Raw genomic sequence first — 19341 nt, 5'->3', positions numbered from 1 at the left:
CATGCTTACCTGGATGCCGTCCAGCAGTTTGCTCATGCACCAGAAGCTGTCAGCTTCAATGTTCCTCAGAGCCTCTTCCTGGAGACTGGACACGTCAAAGTTTTCCACTTCCTCCTCTAGAGAAGAGAAAGGAGAACAGAGAGCGAGTGAGAAATAAGCACTGCAGGAGACAGACAGAAAGAAACAGAGAGACAGGTGCAAGAATTATGTGAGAGGAAGTTAAAGGTAAAAGGAGAGACAGAAAGAATGGAGACAGGACACACACACACACACACACACAGAGCAATGCAAGCCCAGCACCACAGCAGAGGCTCCGTCATGAGCCCACCATTCAGACACGAGAGCAAGAAAGTCAAAGGTGTATAGGAAGGACAAATTCAATGGGGAGTGTGGGTGCAAAGGAAGAGGTAAGGAGGCGGGTTATGAAAGAGATGTGTGGTAAGGAATGAAGACACTGACAAATTGGAGCCCAGGAATAAAAGAGGGATGAAGTAATGGAGGGACTGTGGTGGCGGAACGTGTGGGAAGAAAATAAATAGCAGACTAATAGAGCAGGCGAATGATTATCATCTTTTAAAAAACAGTGGGTTCTCCATGGCTGCTTCGAGCATGGATAAAATGTCACACTGTCTCCATGCACACGCCATTATCTACTTTTTATATTGCAGATGCTGAATGTATTTAACATACTTTCTTGGGCAAACAAAAGAAATTATGCAACTTTTTATACGTCTTTGAACCGAGTGAAGTTATATTACCACCCCAGAGTCACATCACTGACTTTTTAAAAAGTTTTGTACTTTCTTATGTAAATTATTCTTGTTATAGTCCTATCTCTTTATTCTTCCTTTTTGTTGGTATTTGTTGTTGTGATTTCAGGCTTTGCATTTGACTGTTTGCGTTTCATGTAAACTGCTGCAGAATAATTACAAAGGCGATTGTGAAGCAGTAAAGGAAGAAGTGAGGTACAGGCAGGAGGGTAAATAGCCTGTACATGCATAAGGCAGAATTAGGCTCAGATATATCCTAAAACACAGTGCAGCCTGCACAGAGGAAACAATTTCCAAGCAGCAAGTGCACTGAGTCCCCAGTCATCTCCAGTGGGTGACTTCAGCGATGGGTGTCATCAGATGTCATTAACGGCAGCAGTGTGTGACGGACTGCAGGGGCTTTGACGGGCCTCTGACAAGCCACTGACAGCCAGTGGAGAGGAGATGGGACAAGACTGATTAACAATGATCTAGAGAGAGAAAGAAAAGAGAGAGAGAGAGAGAGAGAGAGAGAGAGAGAGAGAGAGAGAGAGAGAGAGAGAGAGAGAGAGAGAGAGAGAGAGTGTGTGTGTGTGTGTGGGGGGGGGGGCAGAGAGAAACAGAGAAAAGTGTGTCTGTGTGCGTGTGTTAGTTTATGTGTGGCCATATTACCAAAAATCTAGTGTCTGTATGTATTTGTATGAGCTTGTGCATCCCTAATACACACTCGCATACACAATCAGGACCTGGCAGCGCTGCTTGGTATCCTTGGCAACCCCAGTGGAATGTTGTCAAGGTTGTAATGAGCATGCTCAGTCTGACAGACAGACAGACAGGGAGCTGGCAGAGGGCCATGACTACAAAGCCACTAACAACCAGGCTGTATGCTTGTGTGTGTGTGTGTGTGTGTGTGTGTGTGTGTGTGTGTGTGTGTGTGTGTGTGTGTGTGTGTGTGTGTGTGTGTGTGTGTGTGTGTGCGCGTGCGTGTGCTCGACCTCATCATTGTCTTATCTTGCTTGAAGTCAGGTAAGGGTGGACAGAGACCAGGAAAGAGACTTCATTTCAGTGAGACTTCTCATCCTATCACACCCGCACAGATCAAGGTCCATTATGTTTGCATAACTACAAGATGTTTAATACCAGATATGGAAGTGGTCAGGGACTGCATTGTGATTACATGTCAGCATAGTTCATTCTAACCACAATACTAACACAAGCAGTGTGAAAAGAAAAATGTAATAAAGCCGCAGGCTACATATAACTGCCATGACTAGCGCAAATGTACAGAGATATAATCTAATGAAATCCAATTTTTAGAATGAGATTTATTAAAAAAAAAAAAAAAATCAGTTTGCAATGAGAAGTGTAAATATATTTAGAGAGGAAGAGGTCAGCCACCAAAAAATATTATGAGTCAGAGGCAGCTGATGGGATGAATACTCACAATATTTCTCCTCAGCTTAAACAGAGGCCACAGCAGAAGTCAACTACAATCAACTGGACCTAAATGTAGTCCAGGAGCAGCTGCTCTAACAGTGCAGAGACAAAAGGAGCCACCATCTGACCAATTTGAAGCCAGTATTTAATTTGATAGCTCCTCTATAGCCATGCAGAAGACAATGACAATACATGAATACAGGCTTCTCTCTGTGGGATGCTGTGGCTCTGGGCATTAAATTTGTAGTTGAAAAGATTAATTGTAAACAGGCTGACTGGCAATTCGTGTGGTGTCATTGCTGATTAACAAGGTGATGAGTGCCACTGCTCTGGCGTTCGGGGACACCCAGAGTATCCCAAAGTCTCAAATCAGTCTTTGTCGTGGCTAAAGCTTTGCTGTCGGGCGCAGTTCCAAACCTAGACCTTGACTCCGGAGCAGATTAGAAGGGACAGCTGCTTCCAGGAGTCCAGTGGTCGTACTGGAATTGGGCATAGCTCATCACAATAACAAGGACACACAAGAGGAAGGGGGGCTGAGAGTAGGAGAGGCCATGACTGGACTCAGTGTGGCTGGATCATAAGGCAACAGTGCCCCCTGCGATTGCTCATGGCACTGACGCTAACACCATTGACCAACTGTTCACAGATGAATACTTAAAAACTCAGACGTCATTTTTCATGGTTGGGGAGTCCGGGCAGCTCTACCTGTTCCCTGTTTAAAGGGTAAAAGAATCAAAGCTGTGTGGTGAATGGCTGATCTTTTAACAACCTGAACCTGGCTGAATTCAGTTTTCATGACCCACCTGACCCACCTTAAAACCAGGATTGTTCTAGAAACATAAAAAACTAAACAAAAAACACCATACGGCCAGCTCCCTGGAACATTCAGACTTTGTGTCTCAGTTGACCTGCTCTCAGAAGAAGAAATTGCTAATTACCTTCATGGGATCAATGCCTCAGTGGAAATTCCTTCAAGAGATTCTCTTGGTAATTACTTTTGGAGCTCTGCCTCCACAGTAAGGACCAGCTGACAATACATGTCTGGGACATGATCTGTGCCTCACTGGAAATGCTTCACAAATAAGAACCTGGGGAATTTGTGGAAGTTCAAGCTTCAGTGAGCCTTGCATCAGAGAATGAGAGTCTCAGCGGCTTTAACTCTGTGTGAGATGTTGCTCCAAAATAATCTTTCGCCAAATAATATCCTCAGGCTGTTGAGACAGCAGGTCAGACACAAACTAACCTTGGTAGAGGACCTTGTTTGATGCGGCCAACTCTCATAAGACAAACACAAACTTCCACATGTCTGCGTGTTGTGATCAAATTGGCAGTACAGCACAGCGCATACAGACCACAGACTTGGAGGCATAACCAAGGAGCACCACATGCATGCACACGCACACACACACACACACACAGTGATTACAGAGCAGTAATTGTTTGCTTGAAAGTAAGAATCAGCATAGAATTTCTTTGATGTCTGTTCTTAATTTGACAGATACTGAGTGAAATGTTTAATTTAGGAATCTAAACTTTCTCCAACAACCTAAGTTTGAGGTCAGCTATTATTCTCCTGACATATTTTCACTTGTGCCACTTCATGTCTCCTCTCCTCCATCAACACACCGCTCCTACCTCTTTTTACACCTAGACTTCCCTCTGATATTTCTCTTGATCTCTCTGTTACTGGTACATCAATGCTTTTTCTCCCTTTTCTCCTCCTTTGTTCCCTTCACTTCTGTACAGCCATTTGACATCTCTTCTGTTGCTATTGCTACCCTGCCTCTCCAAGCCCCCCCCTTCCCCCGTCTTCACCTCTCTTGCTATTGGCCACGGAGCCAGTTTCCTGCCGGGCCCCAGGGCTCATTTCCTGTTTGTCCTGGCGCAGGGGGCAACTTGTCCGGAGAGACCAACTGCTTGGTCGCTGCCAGCTGTGAGCACTTGGCACAGCTTGGCACGCGGAGCCGGGTTACACCTCCGGAGACCGAGCGCGGGCACCTACACAGACAGACGTGCGCACGCGGACCGAGTACACACAACACACACACACACATGCCCACACACACACCAGTGCTGCCATCTGCTCTTTACAACTATGGGCCACGAGGTAATGTGATGTAAGATGATAAACGAGCTAGTTTGGCCTGATGTAATCATAAAGTGTGTGTGTGCTGAGCATGAGAGTCAGTGTGTGTCTGTGCAGACAGCAATTGGGAAAGAAATAACAGTCCCGTTTGACAACCTTCTGTTGGTTCAGATTAATCACAAGCTAACCTGAGTTGCCAACCGCCACAGAGAGCGCGTGCGATTGCTTTTAACAGCATCTCGCCATCCAGAGCTTATAACATCACATTAAGTGGTGCAGTCATTACTTATCATTTACAGCAGCAGTTACAGTTGAATCTAATAAATCTAATGACTTACAATTCGGGTAGTGAATCCAAACATTTCACAATCCACTGTCCACCTCCAGAATGACGCCCAAGCAACAAAGCCCCGAAGCCTTGACACGCGTTAGCTGCTCATCTAGCATGTACAGTTATACTTCCACCCCCCCCGCATGTCTCTGACAAATCCCCACTCCACCTCTCACTCAGGCTGCAGCAACAAAAAAAAAAAAAAAAAGAATAAAAAAAATTGTGATTTCCCCACCGTGGCACAATTAGTGCGATAACACCGATGTTAATGAGAGCTGAACATTTTCCAGAGAGGTGGCATTCATACTGTTGGATAATTAAGAAGAGAGTCAACCTGGCAAACTTGGTGTCACCAACACATTGAGAGCGCGCACACGCACACGAACACACACACACACACATAAATATGCAGGATCACAGAAGATTTGAGTGCAATGAGAATGGGATTATTGCAGTGTGCGAAACAGGATGTGAAGATATGAAAATAGACAGCTGGAGGTGAAGGAAGGTAGGAGCAGGAGTGTGTGTGTGTGTGTGTGTGTGTGTGTGTGTGTGTGTGTGTGTGAGAGAGCAATAGTACAGGTGGAAGTGATACGAGTAGAGGTGAGAAAAGGAATAATAGATTTTTTTCTCTCACATAATTTAATATAAATAATTTAATAATCATAAGAAAATCTTTTGTTTCCTTGAAACTTCAGGTTTATGAGATTTATATTAAGTCTGCTGTCTAGTTTCCAAAAAAAAAAACAAGCCCATTGTCTTCATTTTATATTTCTTAGAAGTTACAAAGTTTTTCTTTTTTCAGAACCCTGCTAAGCTTAGTCATTGAAAGCATTGAACTTCAGCCTCGCCAGTGATAAGGAACGCTCTAGGCCCTAAAATCTACACAATCACTCAAACAATTTTCTCATCTCCCCCTATCTGCACTATGAGCCGTGTGTCCATACATCAAACAGCAGGCCCCACAGCTGTTGGCAAGATAATGTAAGTCCTTGACATCAAATGGAGCACAGCTATTAATACCATATCTGCCTATGTGCAGACACATAATGATCCACTTGCCCTGAGGTAAGATGGTGTCTTGTATGAGGAAGCTTAAAGTGTTCAATGTTGAGTAAGGCCACCGCATCGCATTAACTGTTGCTACCGCTGCCAATGTCTCCATTCGCACCGCAAACCCTCCCCATCACCAATCCTTGTACCAGCCCGCGGCATATTTGTTCGGCACAGATGTGTGTGTGAGAACTTGTGTTTCCACATGTGTGCAGCTGGCAACGTACTCCACAATTGTGTAACCATGGCAATGCCAGAGGGATGCAACACTGCCTGAATGAGGTCTGTTTGTGTTTTCCTCTACAGCTTTTTTAATTCCACGGTGATCACATGCAGAGGGTGGCGAGGGCATTGGTGATCAATAGCACAAATCACAGCTGGAGCAACAGGACGGCTCCTGGTAAAGCCTGTAAGATTCACACCAACTGCAAAGGGCCATACATGAGGGGCAATCTGAAAAACACTTTTTGTGCCAAAAAGGCTTAAGGTGGATTTGCCAAAATCCCAAATTTCAAACGGCATGCAGCAGGACATGAAGACATGAGGCTCCAGTTTAGTTTATCTTTAACCAACCAGTTGTGGATTGTTTAAATGGTGTTATAGCGCTTTTATCCAAGGCTCTGTACAATTTTAACCCTCATTTATACATTCTCACACACACACACACACACATATTTGTACTTCCATCTTTGTGAGGACACTCATTGACATAATGCATTCTCTAGCCCCTTACCCTAACCTTAACCTAAACCTAATTCTAACCAAAACTCTAAAGCCAAGTCTTAACCCTCAAAATGTGATTTTAAGGTGTCTCAAAAAGTGAGGACTGGCCAAAATGTCCTCACTTTCCCAAAATGTCCTCACTCTGTTAGTAAAATACTTTTTTTGGTCCTTACTATGTAGCAAGTACAAGTACACACACACACACACACACACACACACACACACACACACACTCACACAACACGCTGGCTCAAACATCAGGAGCAATTACCGAGGAAATTCAGTGTCCTAGGGCCTGTTCTTTGAACGTGGTTTAACTAATTCTAGCTAGCGTGCCGTTATCAGGCTTCAACAATCCTGTTAATTCATATCCAGCTAATTTGACTCTTTGAGTATAGTAGTAGGGGAACAGATTGATGGACATAAGTCTCACTTTATGTGTGTTCTTTTGGGCCATATTGTGCTCAAAATTCTTCCACACTTGCACCACATCAGATATTACCAGTCTATGAGATCTGACCACAAGCCTGCTAACCTTTCTAACTCTTAAAATGCAACTGTAAAAGCATAAACCATTTTGAGCAAAGAGAATTCTGCAGTTAGTTATTTCATAAGTTTCAGTGTTGAAATGACAAACTCCAGTTTTAATGTCAAATCAAATGCCACATTTTCCATTTTCCTTTTCCTTTAAACAGACAGAATCTGGTTGCTGAGTTGTTGTCTTCTTGCTCACACTATTTCCAAATCTGGATCATTTTGTTTTAACTGCACAAACTTCTATTTTGTTTTATATTTTGTGAAGTATAAACATGCGGCAATTACATCAACGGATCTCATTGTTTTCTCAATAAGTTCTCGTCTAAAAATCATAATTATATCAACATTCTTTCACTGTATCTATGAGAAATTAAGCCATTTTCATGTTTCTTTTTTTTCTATTTTTGAACCAGCTGTAAAGAACCAAATAAATCCAGACTCATGTCAGATCATCAACAATCTCAAAGAAGAACAGGGCCTTGCCCCAGGACACTTCCACAGGAGGAGCGAGGGATCAAACTGTCAAACCTGCGATGAATGAATGACTCACTTTACCTTTAATAAGTAGCTGAATAATCAGTCAACTGATGACATATTCATCAACATTCATTTTGATTTGAACTCAACCCATTAGATCACATACAACTTGCGCATCCTTCTCCCTTTAAAACCGGGTGCGACGCCTACGTGCTTTTTCCCTTTAAAATCAAATGAGATTTTAGCTCTTCAAAAAGATTTTGAAGTCACGGTTTAGACAATGGCTTTACTTAACAGGATGAAAACAACAAAGTCAACGACTTAGAAGACTGAGACACTGACTTCAACCTGCTAAGCTGCTGAGACATGTCAGAGGAGGAGGAGGGGGAGAAGGACAATGGGTGCTAACTAGAGCTAAAGATTCACCTGATGCTGTCACTAAAAGCTTTATTTCTCAGCCTCAGAAGCAGATAGAAAGATGAAATCATTGCTTTTACCTGCGCCCTTAGGTAAAGGCAATGGGAAAGTAATTCAATACAGCTAAAAAGAAACACCAATTCCACTTCTTGAAATTTTGGTGTTTCCTTGTCTGTTTTAATATAATTGCAAAATGTAAATTACATTTATTGGTCAAACAAAAAACTTAATTTGAAGACATCTGGACTGTGGGAAGTTACAAAAGACCTTTTTCACTATTCCTCACATTTTAAAGAGTAAAAAATTGATTGAAAAACATACAACAGTTTCATCTAGCACAGAAATAATTGCTATAGAGATCATTATTTCACAGAGGAAGAATTCCTAGACAGCTATTTGTACCACACACGCTTTTCTGCTTCTATCTTCTTCCCTTTTATGCCTTGTATAAATGTCTTTGTGTTGCCTTGTTGTTGAAAGGTGCTATAAAAAATAACCTTGCCTTCTGCACTTGTGCTGTAGGCGTTTATATGTATTGTCAAAGCTGACAGGATTACACTAGAAAAGAAGTGGTTCATTTGATGTGTTGTCTGACCACGTTGAAACTCAAATGTGTTTGTAGTTGTTCCAAACAGCCACACTTCAAGGCCAAGTGAAGAACTGAAGAGGGAGACACAATATTGTTTTAATATGGGGATAACAACGCATATTTTCAGACAGTCTCTCCATTGATAGAGATGCGTTTGGTTGTTCACATTAAAATTTTGGATCTGAATATCGGATTTCTGGCTTCCGAAAGTTACAGAAGTTGTTGCACACAACCTCCCTTGATCAGATGTTGGAAAAGCACAGAGGAACAGGATTTCCAAAGCTATTCGATCGTCCAACAGGCACTTCTGACGAAGCTTACAGGCAGCTTAAGTTCACACTGTTTCTTCAAAAGAAAGCTATTTTGACATTATTCCAACTGAAACCAACACATTGTTGTGTGCTCTTAAAAGTACTAACCAATTCTTTAGTAATTAAGGAAGTGCCACAGGTCAACAGTTGCAGTGTATTACAACCTTTGTTGTTCAGTTTATTTCTATATATACTGTGCGTTTTCTATCTCCGTTTGGTCATTGGTTACATATGAGGTAAAACAATGGCAGCAATCCAAAGCTAGATACTACTCTGCTAAAGAACATGTAGCCAACTGTCGAACATGATGTCCTTCTACTTGTCTAACCAGTGTAGTGTATGCATAAGCAGGTTATGCCTCATACTGTGTCACTTGCTGTAATAAAGTGGTTTGTACATGTAACATGAAGAAATCAATTACTTAATCTCAGACACTTTCTATAGGCAACCTCACATCGAAACACTTTTTAATCACATACGACGTCCAATCCATTCAGAGCACAGTAAATCTGCCTGGCTAATGTGGGCATTTAGGAGCTGAGGGAAAGTTTCCTGAGTTGTAAGCGAAGGATCAGTCCATTAAGTCATTAGTGTGTGTAATCTGCAGGCTTAGTTAGGAAAAAAAAACATTAGGGGAGCAGTAATAAGCATGCATTATGAACAGCAGTAGTCACATTTAAACACACAGGCAGTCGATGTGCAGAGTGGTGAGACAGGCACCTCAAGACATTATCCTGTGCTGCAGCGTTCACGACTATTTGTGCGAATGTGTGTGAGAGTGCAGTGTGTATGTGTTCTCACATACGAGTGTCCAGATCCTTTGAGTGAGCATGGCTGAGTGCGTCTTTGTGCATGAGTGCTACTGTTTCAAACATGCCCACGTGTCTGTGTGCATCTCTGTGTGCGGGTGTGCATGTGTGCACGCGCGTGGTCGTGATGCAAGCAAAAACACCACACACCACCAGCGCGGCAGCACGGTAAGATGACTGTTTCAATTGCCTCCAATTGCATCAGGTCAAGCGGAACGCGTCTCGCTGGTGACAGAATGATAAAACAGATTTTCTTTTTTCCAATCACACGGCTGACAAAGAGAACGAGAAATAGAGACTTGGAGAGATCTGAAGCTTCTTGGTGAGGAGAGTTTCAATTTATGGCTTTTTATAGTCAAGTAATTAACTTAATCTAAAAATATTCAATAACCCCTGCGATTATTCACAGAAGATAAATCATTTTTTGACAGAACTATTTCTCTGGATCATTTCAGAGCTCCATTGCTTTTTATCAGGAGCAATGAGAGAATCTCTGGTAATACGGGGAAATAAGATCAGGTCGGATGCAGATGAAAGCTGTTGATTTTCACCTTCACAAACTCTATTGTCAAGCATTGACAATGGTCTGTGTGGTTTCACCGGTCATTTCTACACCGTAGGCCAAAACATGTAAGGCTCACAACACACAATTAAAAACAACAAAAACAAATGTGCAACACTGCCTTTGCAAATGGCTAGCCAGGGGGATTTTGCATTTCACACCATATTACATTTTTGTAATTACATTTCCTGTCTCTACCTGCTGAACAGCTCTATGACTGAAAACAATTACCACACTTTACCCTATTCTCTGTCGCATACTTAGGTTTTAGGAAACAGTTAAATGATCAGTGAAATCGCTTGGTTTTAACCCATCCCAGACCCCTCGCCTCTGGGTTGAAACATTATCCTCTTTCAAGAAATGGAAAGTCTGGTTTATTCCATTACATGTTAATCTACACTCAACAACACACATAACAAATATTCACAAAAAAAAAAAAAAACAAAGGAGGATGGAGGGAAAAGCATATAAACACTAAGACAAAAATTGAAATGAAAACACTAAAGACTAAAAGTTAATGTAACTTATTTCCATTGTGGTTCTGCCCAGCTCACAATAACAACAATGACTGTATTACAGACTTATGTGACAGTACAGTGACATGCAGAATCAACTATAGTGCAGTAGAGTTTTTAAACCTGTGTTTTAAAAGATTATTTGATCTCATCTGGTGAGCAGTTCCAAATTTTAGCACCCAAATGATTTTGATTATGTGTAGTATTATACTTTCACTAGTTTATAGTACCTTAAACCTTCATATTTAGGCAGTTTTATTCAAATACAAAATGATTGTGTTATGTTATTAATTATTGTGTATTATTGTGTACTATCTGTAAGTCATCACATAAAAGTTGCTGTTTCCTTGTAGAATTAACATTTCATGATGAAGTACTGCTATTTGATTCAGATTTATTGGAGTGTCTTTATTAATTATTGGGTTTTTTTTTCAGATATTTTTAGATATTTGGCATTTGGACAAATTCTTAAACAGCAGAATCAGCAGACAAATTTTCATCGCGTAACCCACATATAAAGGTTATTATGTGGATTTTTTTGGAGGGTAATTGTTAGTTTTCCCTGCCATCAAATGTGTTTTTTTGTTGGGAGAGGGTGGTGGTAAGAGCTTCGACCCTCGTTTACAAGACAAGAGGTTATAATGTGCCCTCTGAGCAGTGCTAGTTCTTCAGGGCAGACTGGAGGCTACAGTGAGCTACTGTATACAGCACTATACAGCGCTATTGGAAAGTGACGAGACGGATTCAGGCTAGCTGGTTAGCGTGTTAACTTTAGTGGAAAATAAGATGTGATGGAGACAAGAGTTGACATTGGTGTTGCTTTCCACCACTTCAGACAACTCTTGACGAGTAAAGGAATAAGGTTTGATGTTTCCCTCACAATGTTTCCTCTAGACTGGTAAGACAGCTGTTAATGCTAATGTTGGCTCTGTAGTATAGCAAAACTTACAAATAGCTCATTTAACTACTTATTCTAAGAACAAAAGAATACTTAAAAAGCTGCTGGACACAGCTGTTGTTAGATGGATACACGGAAACAATCAAATGACCAGACGTATGTAATGAATACAGTCCATCTCCTTGTAAAAAAGGTTTACACTCGTGTTTGGAATGAGGTAATCCAGTGGCCTTAAAAATGTATGAGAGTGGCAACCAAGTTATACGGGCACAGATCAAGATGTTAAATGTGCTCTAAACTAGAGATTCGAGGATACTGAGTGTAACTTCTTTAAGGAGAAAGAAGTAGAGGATAAATGTAAAGTGTTAACCATCAAAAGTCTGAAAGAAAAGAACATATTTCAGGGGAATAAAGAGACATTTATACAGAGAAAGGTGGAGAGAGACAGAGAATAAGGGTCAAAACCACACAGCCGATTCAATTTCTGCCAGTCCAAATGCTATTACTTAACCCATGAAACATGGTGATTCTGGTCTAAACCAAATAGAGGAATGGAGACTGAGACGAAGCTTAAGCCAGGAGAAAGACAGAGACAACATCAAAGAAAACAGAAGAACAAATCTCAAGCTGTCTGGGGGAAAATAATGCCTACACCAAGTCAATAATCTCAGCAAATGATTAAAGCAGGAGAAATTTGAGAAAGCAAAAGTAGATAAAGACCAAAGTAGAAAAGACAGTGTTCCTGCTGGATGTCAGCAGCTGTGCTTGGGCAATCACTAAGCAGCTCATTAGAGCTAATAACAGCCGTTAATCAGAGAGGGACTTAGAATAGAAGGCTCAACCAACAGTAGCCAGACCATGGGGAGAAAGAAGCCAATATTAGTTAACCGCCTACTGGCCAAGATCCACTCCACAGATTGCTCAATTTATAGACGGACAAACAGGCAGATGGACGACATGTAGGAAAGGAGAGGAGAGGAGAGAAGATGAAAACAGAAATACAAATAGAAAAGGCAGAAGCACTTTAATCCTCTGATGTGATGGTGCAAATGAAATACAAATGAGCACAGCATATTACAGCATGGCAGGGCACGCTGTGCCACGACTAAAGCTCCATGCCATTGGACAAACAACAGGTCAGAGAAGAGATATATGGGGAAATGTGGAGAGGGGGAGAGTTTAAAAAGAAAAGACAGGAGAAGACACAATGTCATGCTGACAGGGCCAGAAATGCACAGAGTAAAGCAAATGTGCGTCACATTGCAAACTGCTGCTTGCTACAGAATACACATCCAACCTGAACTGATGCATTCAGGTAGAAGAAATGTTAATTCACATAGTTTCCAGTCAGTTAGATGTAAGCTCCTGTTTCCATCGGGCCAGTTTATACTCTTCTTCTTACATCCAAGGTATCAGACTCATTCTATTGTCTGGTCTGTGTGTGTGTGTGTCTGTGTGTGTCTGTGTGTGTGTGTGTGTGTGTGCGCGCGTGCAGTGATACACTCCTGCAGGCATTCCATCACAGCTGACTGACGGTCTCCTTCAATCTTCCTAGTTTTGTCTCTGGGTGCTTCACCTACCCAGTCTATCTGCAATGCTGCCACTGCCCCCCCACCCCTCCCCACCACACACACACACACACACACACACACACACACACACACACACACACACACACACAGACAACAGAGGCTGAAGTCTATGTACATGTATAAGTGGTCCCTGCTGCATATTGATTTTCTCAAAGAGACATCCAGCAGAGCTCTTTCTCTCTCTCTTTCTCTCTCTCTCTCTGTTCTGAGACATAGGTTCTCCAATACCCTGCTTCTGGTACATTAGCAACACTTAAGTTGTCCATCACAGCCAGTCCCTGTTAGGTTCTGCGCAGACACACCTGTGCAGACAAACACACACACAAAATAATATACACAAATAGAAGGATAGAAGAAATATTTAACACATTTATACTACATTTCTTATACTTTCAGTGTGTCAAAACAAGTCAAAACTAAGTTCTCTCTAAAAAAAAAACCAATGATGAAAAACACACTTCAATACAGAGGCAACTTGTCAAGCACACACAATCTAAGTCTAAAGTCTAAAATGTGATAATTATTTTTTATTTTTATTTCAATCTTGATTAGGAGCATTTTTCTCAACTTGCAAATCAAGTTTTGTAGCAGTGCAGCTCAGAGAAACTTTTTAAAACAAAGTAAAATTAGGAGACTTGAAAATCTTATTGATGCCAAAGAAAATTGTGTGTATAATTTACAAATGTGCCCTTAGCAGACACCAGTTGCTCTGCATAAGCAAGTGATAAAAAGCACATTGCAGAGTGAAGCACACATTTTTCTCCATTTGTGAGAGTTTAAAGTAGCTTTTTGAGAAAAAGCATGTGTCCAGGGATCTGAGAAGTCTTTATGTTTTAAAAAGGCTGCCTGAAACACACAGACATGCACACAAATACACACACATCTTCCACAGCAGCGGCAGAACCTCCATCATGCAGGCATATTGCTCTTACTCCTCCTCATTCCCTCCGTCTCCCTTAATAAACACAAGGACACATCACCAGAAACTTTCTGGTTTTACTGATGGCTCTGCTCCTTTACCTCTGTTTGCCCCTCGCTAAGTGGTGTGAGCTGTGTAAATGTCTCAGGCTTCTCTTTTCAAACCCCTTCCTTTAGTAAATCACATTGCCATTTGGAGATGAGCCTCTGCTTCTTTTGCAATAAAAATGAATTTAAATTTTAAAATATACTTAACCTAGAACATTTTATGTGTCCTCATCCTTCCCTCCTCTAGGGTCCCCACTCACCAAGTACATTATCCTATTTCTACAAGGACGACAACATATGTCTGCAAAACGGCAGGAAGTACATCATGACTTTGCAGAACCAAGATCACTTTCATCTCGGCTTACTTATTTTTTTTTTTTTTTTTTTCAAATATCAAAACAATACAGAGTGCTGTTTCTTCTTCTAAGAAACAGCATTTGACTGTATAGACAATGGCCCAAAAAGCAAATAAACCAAACAACAGAGAGCTGATAAAATCTGCTGCCAGCATTTCAGCAGTCACCAGCCAGAAATACAAATCCTCATCTCTAATTTGTTACATTAATGAAAACTGTGTTAAACTGTTGTTTGAACAATCTTTGATCCTGTAGGCTGTTAGTCATCAGTAAAATATAAGTGATAGTAAACTTATGCTAGAGCCTCAAGCATCTTATAAAAGCTGAAAACACAACACTAATGTATCATCACCTTTATAACTAACTGGCTAGTTTGCTAATGTTGGGCTAGCTTGTTAGCTTGCTAATGTACATATCCATAGTAGCGGAGCTGCATTAGCATTCATTTAGATCCATTTTCATGGCCACTTTGTGAATATAAGACCAGTTTTCACACTACTTTTGCCTTGTTTTAGTCTCCACCATCTCCTGAGAAAAACAAAAACAAAAAAAGATTGCAATTTTTTTGATAAAGGTAGAATGCGTCACAACATTGCTGTGCATTGTTGGCAGCATAAGCGTTGTGGTGCCACAGATATGCCCTGGCGTACAAATCGTATTCTCTGTTGTATGAGCTTGTTTGGTACAAGCCTCAAGATCTTTTTTTTTTTTTAATTTTAGTAAAAATGAAATGCAAAAAAAACATTCCAACCAAAATCATGATTAATCATGATGCAATCTCTGCCAAAATAATCAAATATCTTTGTTTTATATATATATATATCTCATTCAGCCCTAAAAATTAAAAAAAATTATGATAGTGAATTTAAAGCTCTATTATGGCTCTTACTTTAAAGATTAAAAGGACAACATACTTCACTACTGGAGAACCCACAGACAGCATTTACAAAAACTTTTACTCTGTGAACTTTAGTATATATGTGAAGCTCTTGGTTGGATATTTAATCAGACAGATGAATGCTACACATGAGAACTACTGCTTTCACACAGTGATGACAGCGCAATCAGTACACAGCTAATAGCTGAATTCTTCATGAAATCCTAGCAACAGAAAAACTGTTGCTGGCCACTTACTGCCTGCTATGACAAGTGCAGCTTCAAAGCGGAGGATGGTGATGGGGTACACCAGGCTATTCATCTCTTAGCTGATAGGACGAAGGACTGCCTGGCTTGGCTGCTTCCTGACAGCATGGGGGCACTTTCTAAGTTGGTCATTTACCCCTTTATTGGAAATCTTGTTTGCCTGCTCTGTTGTTTGTCCCCTTCTGTCATTCGTCATGCCCCCACTATTTCTTATTCCTAAGCCTGCCTAGAGACACTCTGTCTGCTGTTATTTTCTACTACTCTGTCTCCATTCTGCTTGTGCTTCTCTTTCACTCGTGGTTGTCAAACCCTCACCTCTTTGGATTTTCAGATACAGTGCCTCGTCTCCTTCTCTGTCTCTCTAACCTGCCTCCTTGTGGATCTATACTTAGACATTGGCATGCAGATTACATTATGGATCCACTCGCCAATCACAGGCCATTCCACATGAAAGGAGGACTGGCCCAGCTCTTTGGCCCATCATGGCCCGTCCTGGCCTTAATTAGATGACTTTTATTGTCGGCTAATGGAAGAGGCGCTACACTGTGGAAGATAGGGAGAAGACAAAAGAAAAGTAACGCCTCACAGTTGGGGAACAAGAAACGATAGACTCGCCAAATCAATTTCTCCTTTGACAAGAGGGAGGCATACTAGATTGCTTAAAAGTCCAAGTGGATACAACACAACCTCAGTGGTATTTTTCCTTCTGAGGCATCAGCAGAGTTTATCAATAATCTCCCAATTGGAGTTTTTCAATTTGGATTAACAGCCAGGTATTAATGAAAGCAGAAAAGGAGAGCGGCTACAAAGAGGGAGTGGTTAAGGGGTCGAGCCATCGCTCCACATCGCATCACCAAAAGGTAAATGGAGTGTATGGCAGCCGAACAAACACTGCTGTGCCACACCAAAGCTGATACATGACTCGGAAAAAGATGCCGCGTGAGAGAGCTCAGAAGAAAAACAGAGGTAGAGAGATGCGAACAAAGTGACAGATAAGAATGCTGTAACAAAAGGAAGACGAAGGGAAGACAGAAAAGACTTGTTTAGATGAGAGATTAAACAGCGGCAAACAGGTCCATGTCTTAATCAGGTTCCCAATCAGTGAAGTGGCTCACATCCGCAGATACTGGCTGTCACTCAAACTCACTGAAGGCTTTAAACCGCTCAGACACAAACACACACAAAGTTGGATCAAGAGTTAGAAAATTAACTCTGAACATCTACATTAGTGTGAGTGAAAACTCAAAACTCACTTTGTAAAGACACTTTGGAGTGGGACTGCACTGGAACTTAATTTGACTCTGCAGGACACAGGCCTGTACTGACCTTTATCGCTGCAAGCTGATCTAAGCCACTCTCTCACCTACTGTGCTCCTCATTTCGTTTTACAGCTTTTAGGGCTACTAATTAGGCGGCTGTAGCCAATCAGTGCTGGTGCGGAGCAGATCTGAGCATATCAAGGCCCACTCCCATCAGCAGTCATTGCTGTGTGCATTAAACAGACATCTGCAGTGGACGCTCTGTGCAGGACATAAATGAATAGAGGCTTTTAGTCCTACATATGCTATAATGCAGATACATAAACACATAAGCATGTACCTCAAACTGTGTCTACAGTGCTGGGATCAGCAGATCCTTGTAGCATCACCACTGCTCAACTGGGCCCAAAGTACCCACCAGGAGGCGTATATCTAAAAAATGTTGTTGTGCAAATGACACACAGATACTGAGTCACTAAAAGTGACAAAACCACCGAGAATTATGACCAATTCTGCAGCTTTTTAGCATCTTTCACAAATCCAAATAAATGCTAATGTTGGTCCAGATCTGTTAAACAGCAACTGTTTGCTGACCTGTTCGGGGTATCAGCTTTAAAGATACTGAGAAGATGTCAGTGTTGTGTTTACAGTTTGTTTCTGCTGCCCCCAAATGGCTCTTCACAAAAAAAAAACAAAAAAAAACCTTGAGGCAGGTTTAAACATTCCTTTCAGCCTCAGTAAGTAGGTCTGAGATGTTCAAACCTAAATCTGTGAAAACGATTGTGTGTTGTTAAACTATAGTCATACGTTCTGACAACAGGTTGAACACTGAATTTAAAAAAAAAAAAACAATAAAACTACCTTTCACCTTGAAGTCTCTGTATCTCTTGTTTCTTAAGAGGTCATTGTTTGCACCACATAGTCTCTGGGTTTTGACAGATCAGTGTTTAACTTCATGCAGAGAACAAAAGGAGAAGTAACAGAGACAAATATCTCAGTTGTCTGACCTACAAAAACCTTCGAATGTGACTATTTTAGTGTTTGTTTGTGCAAGAATTGTTCAGGCAACATGTCTACATTGCCCACGGAGTGCATGTGGAATAGTATTTATTTTTAATCATTCTTAAAGAAATAAATTCTGACTTGAGAGAATGAACTTCCTGCATTCACCACGAGCCCGCAAAGGAGGAAGGGGAAGAGAGAGGGAGGGGGAGCGTGCTGTGAAAGAAAAAAGAAAAACAGATGGCAAGAGAAGAGGAGAGACAGCCAGAGAGAGCAGGAGAGCACGACAGCATGAGATAGTATATCTCACACTTTCTACCCCTCCACAAAGGACCAGAATTAGGCGCACCTCATGAAAGAGCCAAACCTCTCTCTGCACCAGAAAACAAGACAACAGCAACCGGAGCGTCGGCCCATCGTGTAAGACGCCAGCCAGGCACGTTTGAAGGTTTGTTGGCTGTGTACGTTATTCAAGGCTCATCAGCTCATGGAGATGCAGGGGAACAAAGCGCGGGGTGATGCTTTGAAGATCTGACATTAGTCTGACTCACCCACAGAGAAAGGCAAAGAGAGAGGAGAAACAAATGCGGAGAGAGGCAGGGACGGAGAAAGAGAGGAGTAGAAAATGACAGAGAAAGGAGAGACGGAGAAAACACAGGACACAGGAGAACGAGAATGTAACGGGAAAGGAAAAGAGCAGAAAAAGTGAAAGACAAGAGGCTAAATGAAAAAAAAAATCAATGAGTCATTCCTTTTTACATTATTGTGCACACAACTTGTCACTGTGGTAATGATTCCTCACCATAATCATGCTCTTTATACACAAAGTAATTCATTGTAGGGCTGCACCTAACTTATATTTTCATTAACAATGCTGCTGATTGATTTTTCAATTAATTAATTATATCTTATCTCTTCAGATGTCTTGTTTGCTTCTAGTAGGGCTGTGACTTAAAAAAAAAAAAAAAAAAAAAAAAAATCAAGTTCAAACTAATTCAGACTAGCACATGATTCAACCCAACTAATTTAAACGTCATGATCAATGTACCATAAAATCAATGATCAAAAAATGTTGCTTATAAGTTGCTTCCTAAGTTTAATGTGTTCAATGCTTCAGATTTTAAGAAACTGTCTTTCATAAGCTGTTGTGTAAGGGAAGGTGTTTGGGCCACACTGGATCTAGTAGCAGCCACTATCTTGTAAGAGAAAATTTGCAGTTGACTGAAATCTCATCCACTCAGCTTTCACTTTAATATGTACACCTGCCTAAATCTAACACTGCCCTGTGATAAACACTACTTTCATAAAGGTTATAATGTTGCCTATTTGTTGAAACTGTGGTGCTGCCGCATTGTATTGTGTTATAATAAAAGAAGTAAAACAAAGTAGAAGTTACACTCATTAGCTCTAAGTAAAGTGCTGTATGTCTAAACACAGTAAAGAGAAGCACTTAAGTCAGAGTCCTTTGCATCCTAATTATATCTCTGTGACCAAATTTGGTCCAGACAGTGCAAGGTACTCCTCAGAGC

At 41.1% G+C, this 19341-nt stretch overlaps 1 protein-coding gene across 5 annotated transcripts in view; it reads right to left on the bottom strand.

Moving 5' to 3' along the window:
- Nucleotides 1-19341, bottom strand: part of tbc1d22a (TBC1 domain family, member 22a) — a 118937-nt gene that overhangs the window by 56460 nt on the left and 43136 nt on the right. For all 5 annotated transcript variants that reach the window (XM_071501820.1, XM_071501824.1, XM_071501819.1 and 2 more), the window contains one exon: nt 10-116. In XM_071501820.1, coding sequence (XP_071357921.1) covers nt 10-116 — 107 coding nt within the window. The remainder of the gene's footprint in view (nt 1-9; nt 117-19341) is intronic.

This window comes from Trachinotus anak, unplaced genomic scaffold (assembly GCF_046630095.1).
Source record: "Trachinotus anak isolate AG129_WGS33_773 ecotype Australia unplaced genomic scaffold, CSIRO_AGI_Tana_v1 ptg000018l, whole genome shotgun sequence".
Classification (NCBI taxonomy): domain Eukaryota; kingdom Metazoa; phylum Chordata; class Actinopteri; order Carangiformes; family Carangidae; genus Trachinotus; species Trachinotus anak.
The sequence above is the reverse complement of the archived record's forward strand: the minus strand, read 5'-3'. Positions and strand labels throughout refer to the sequence as shown.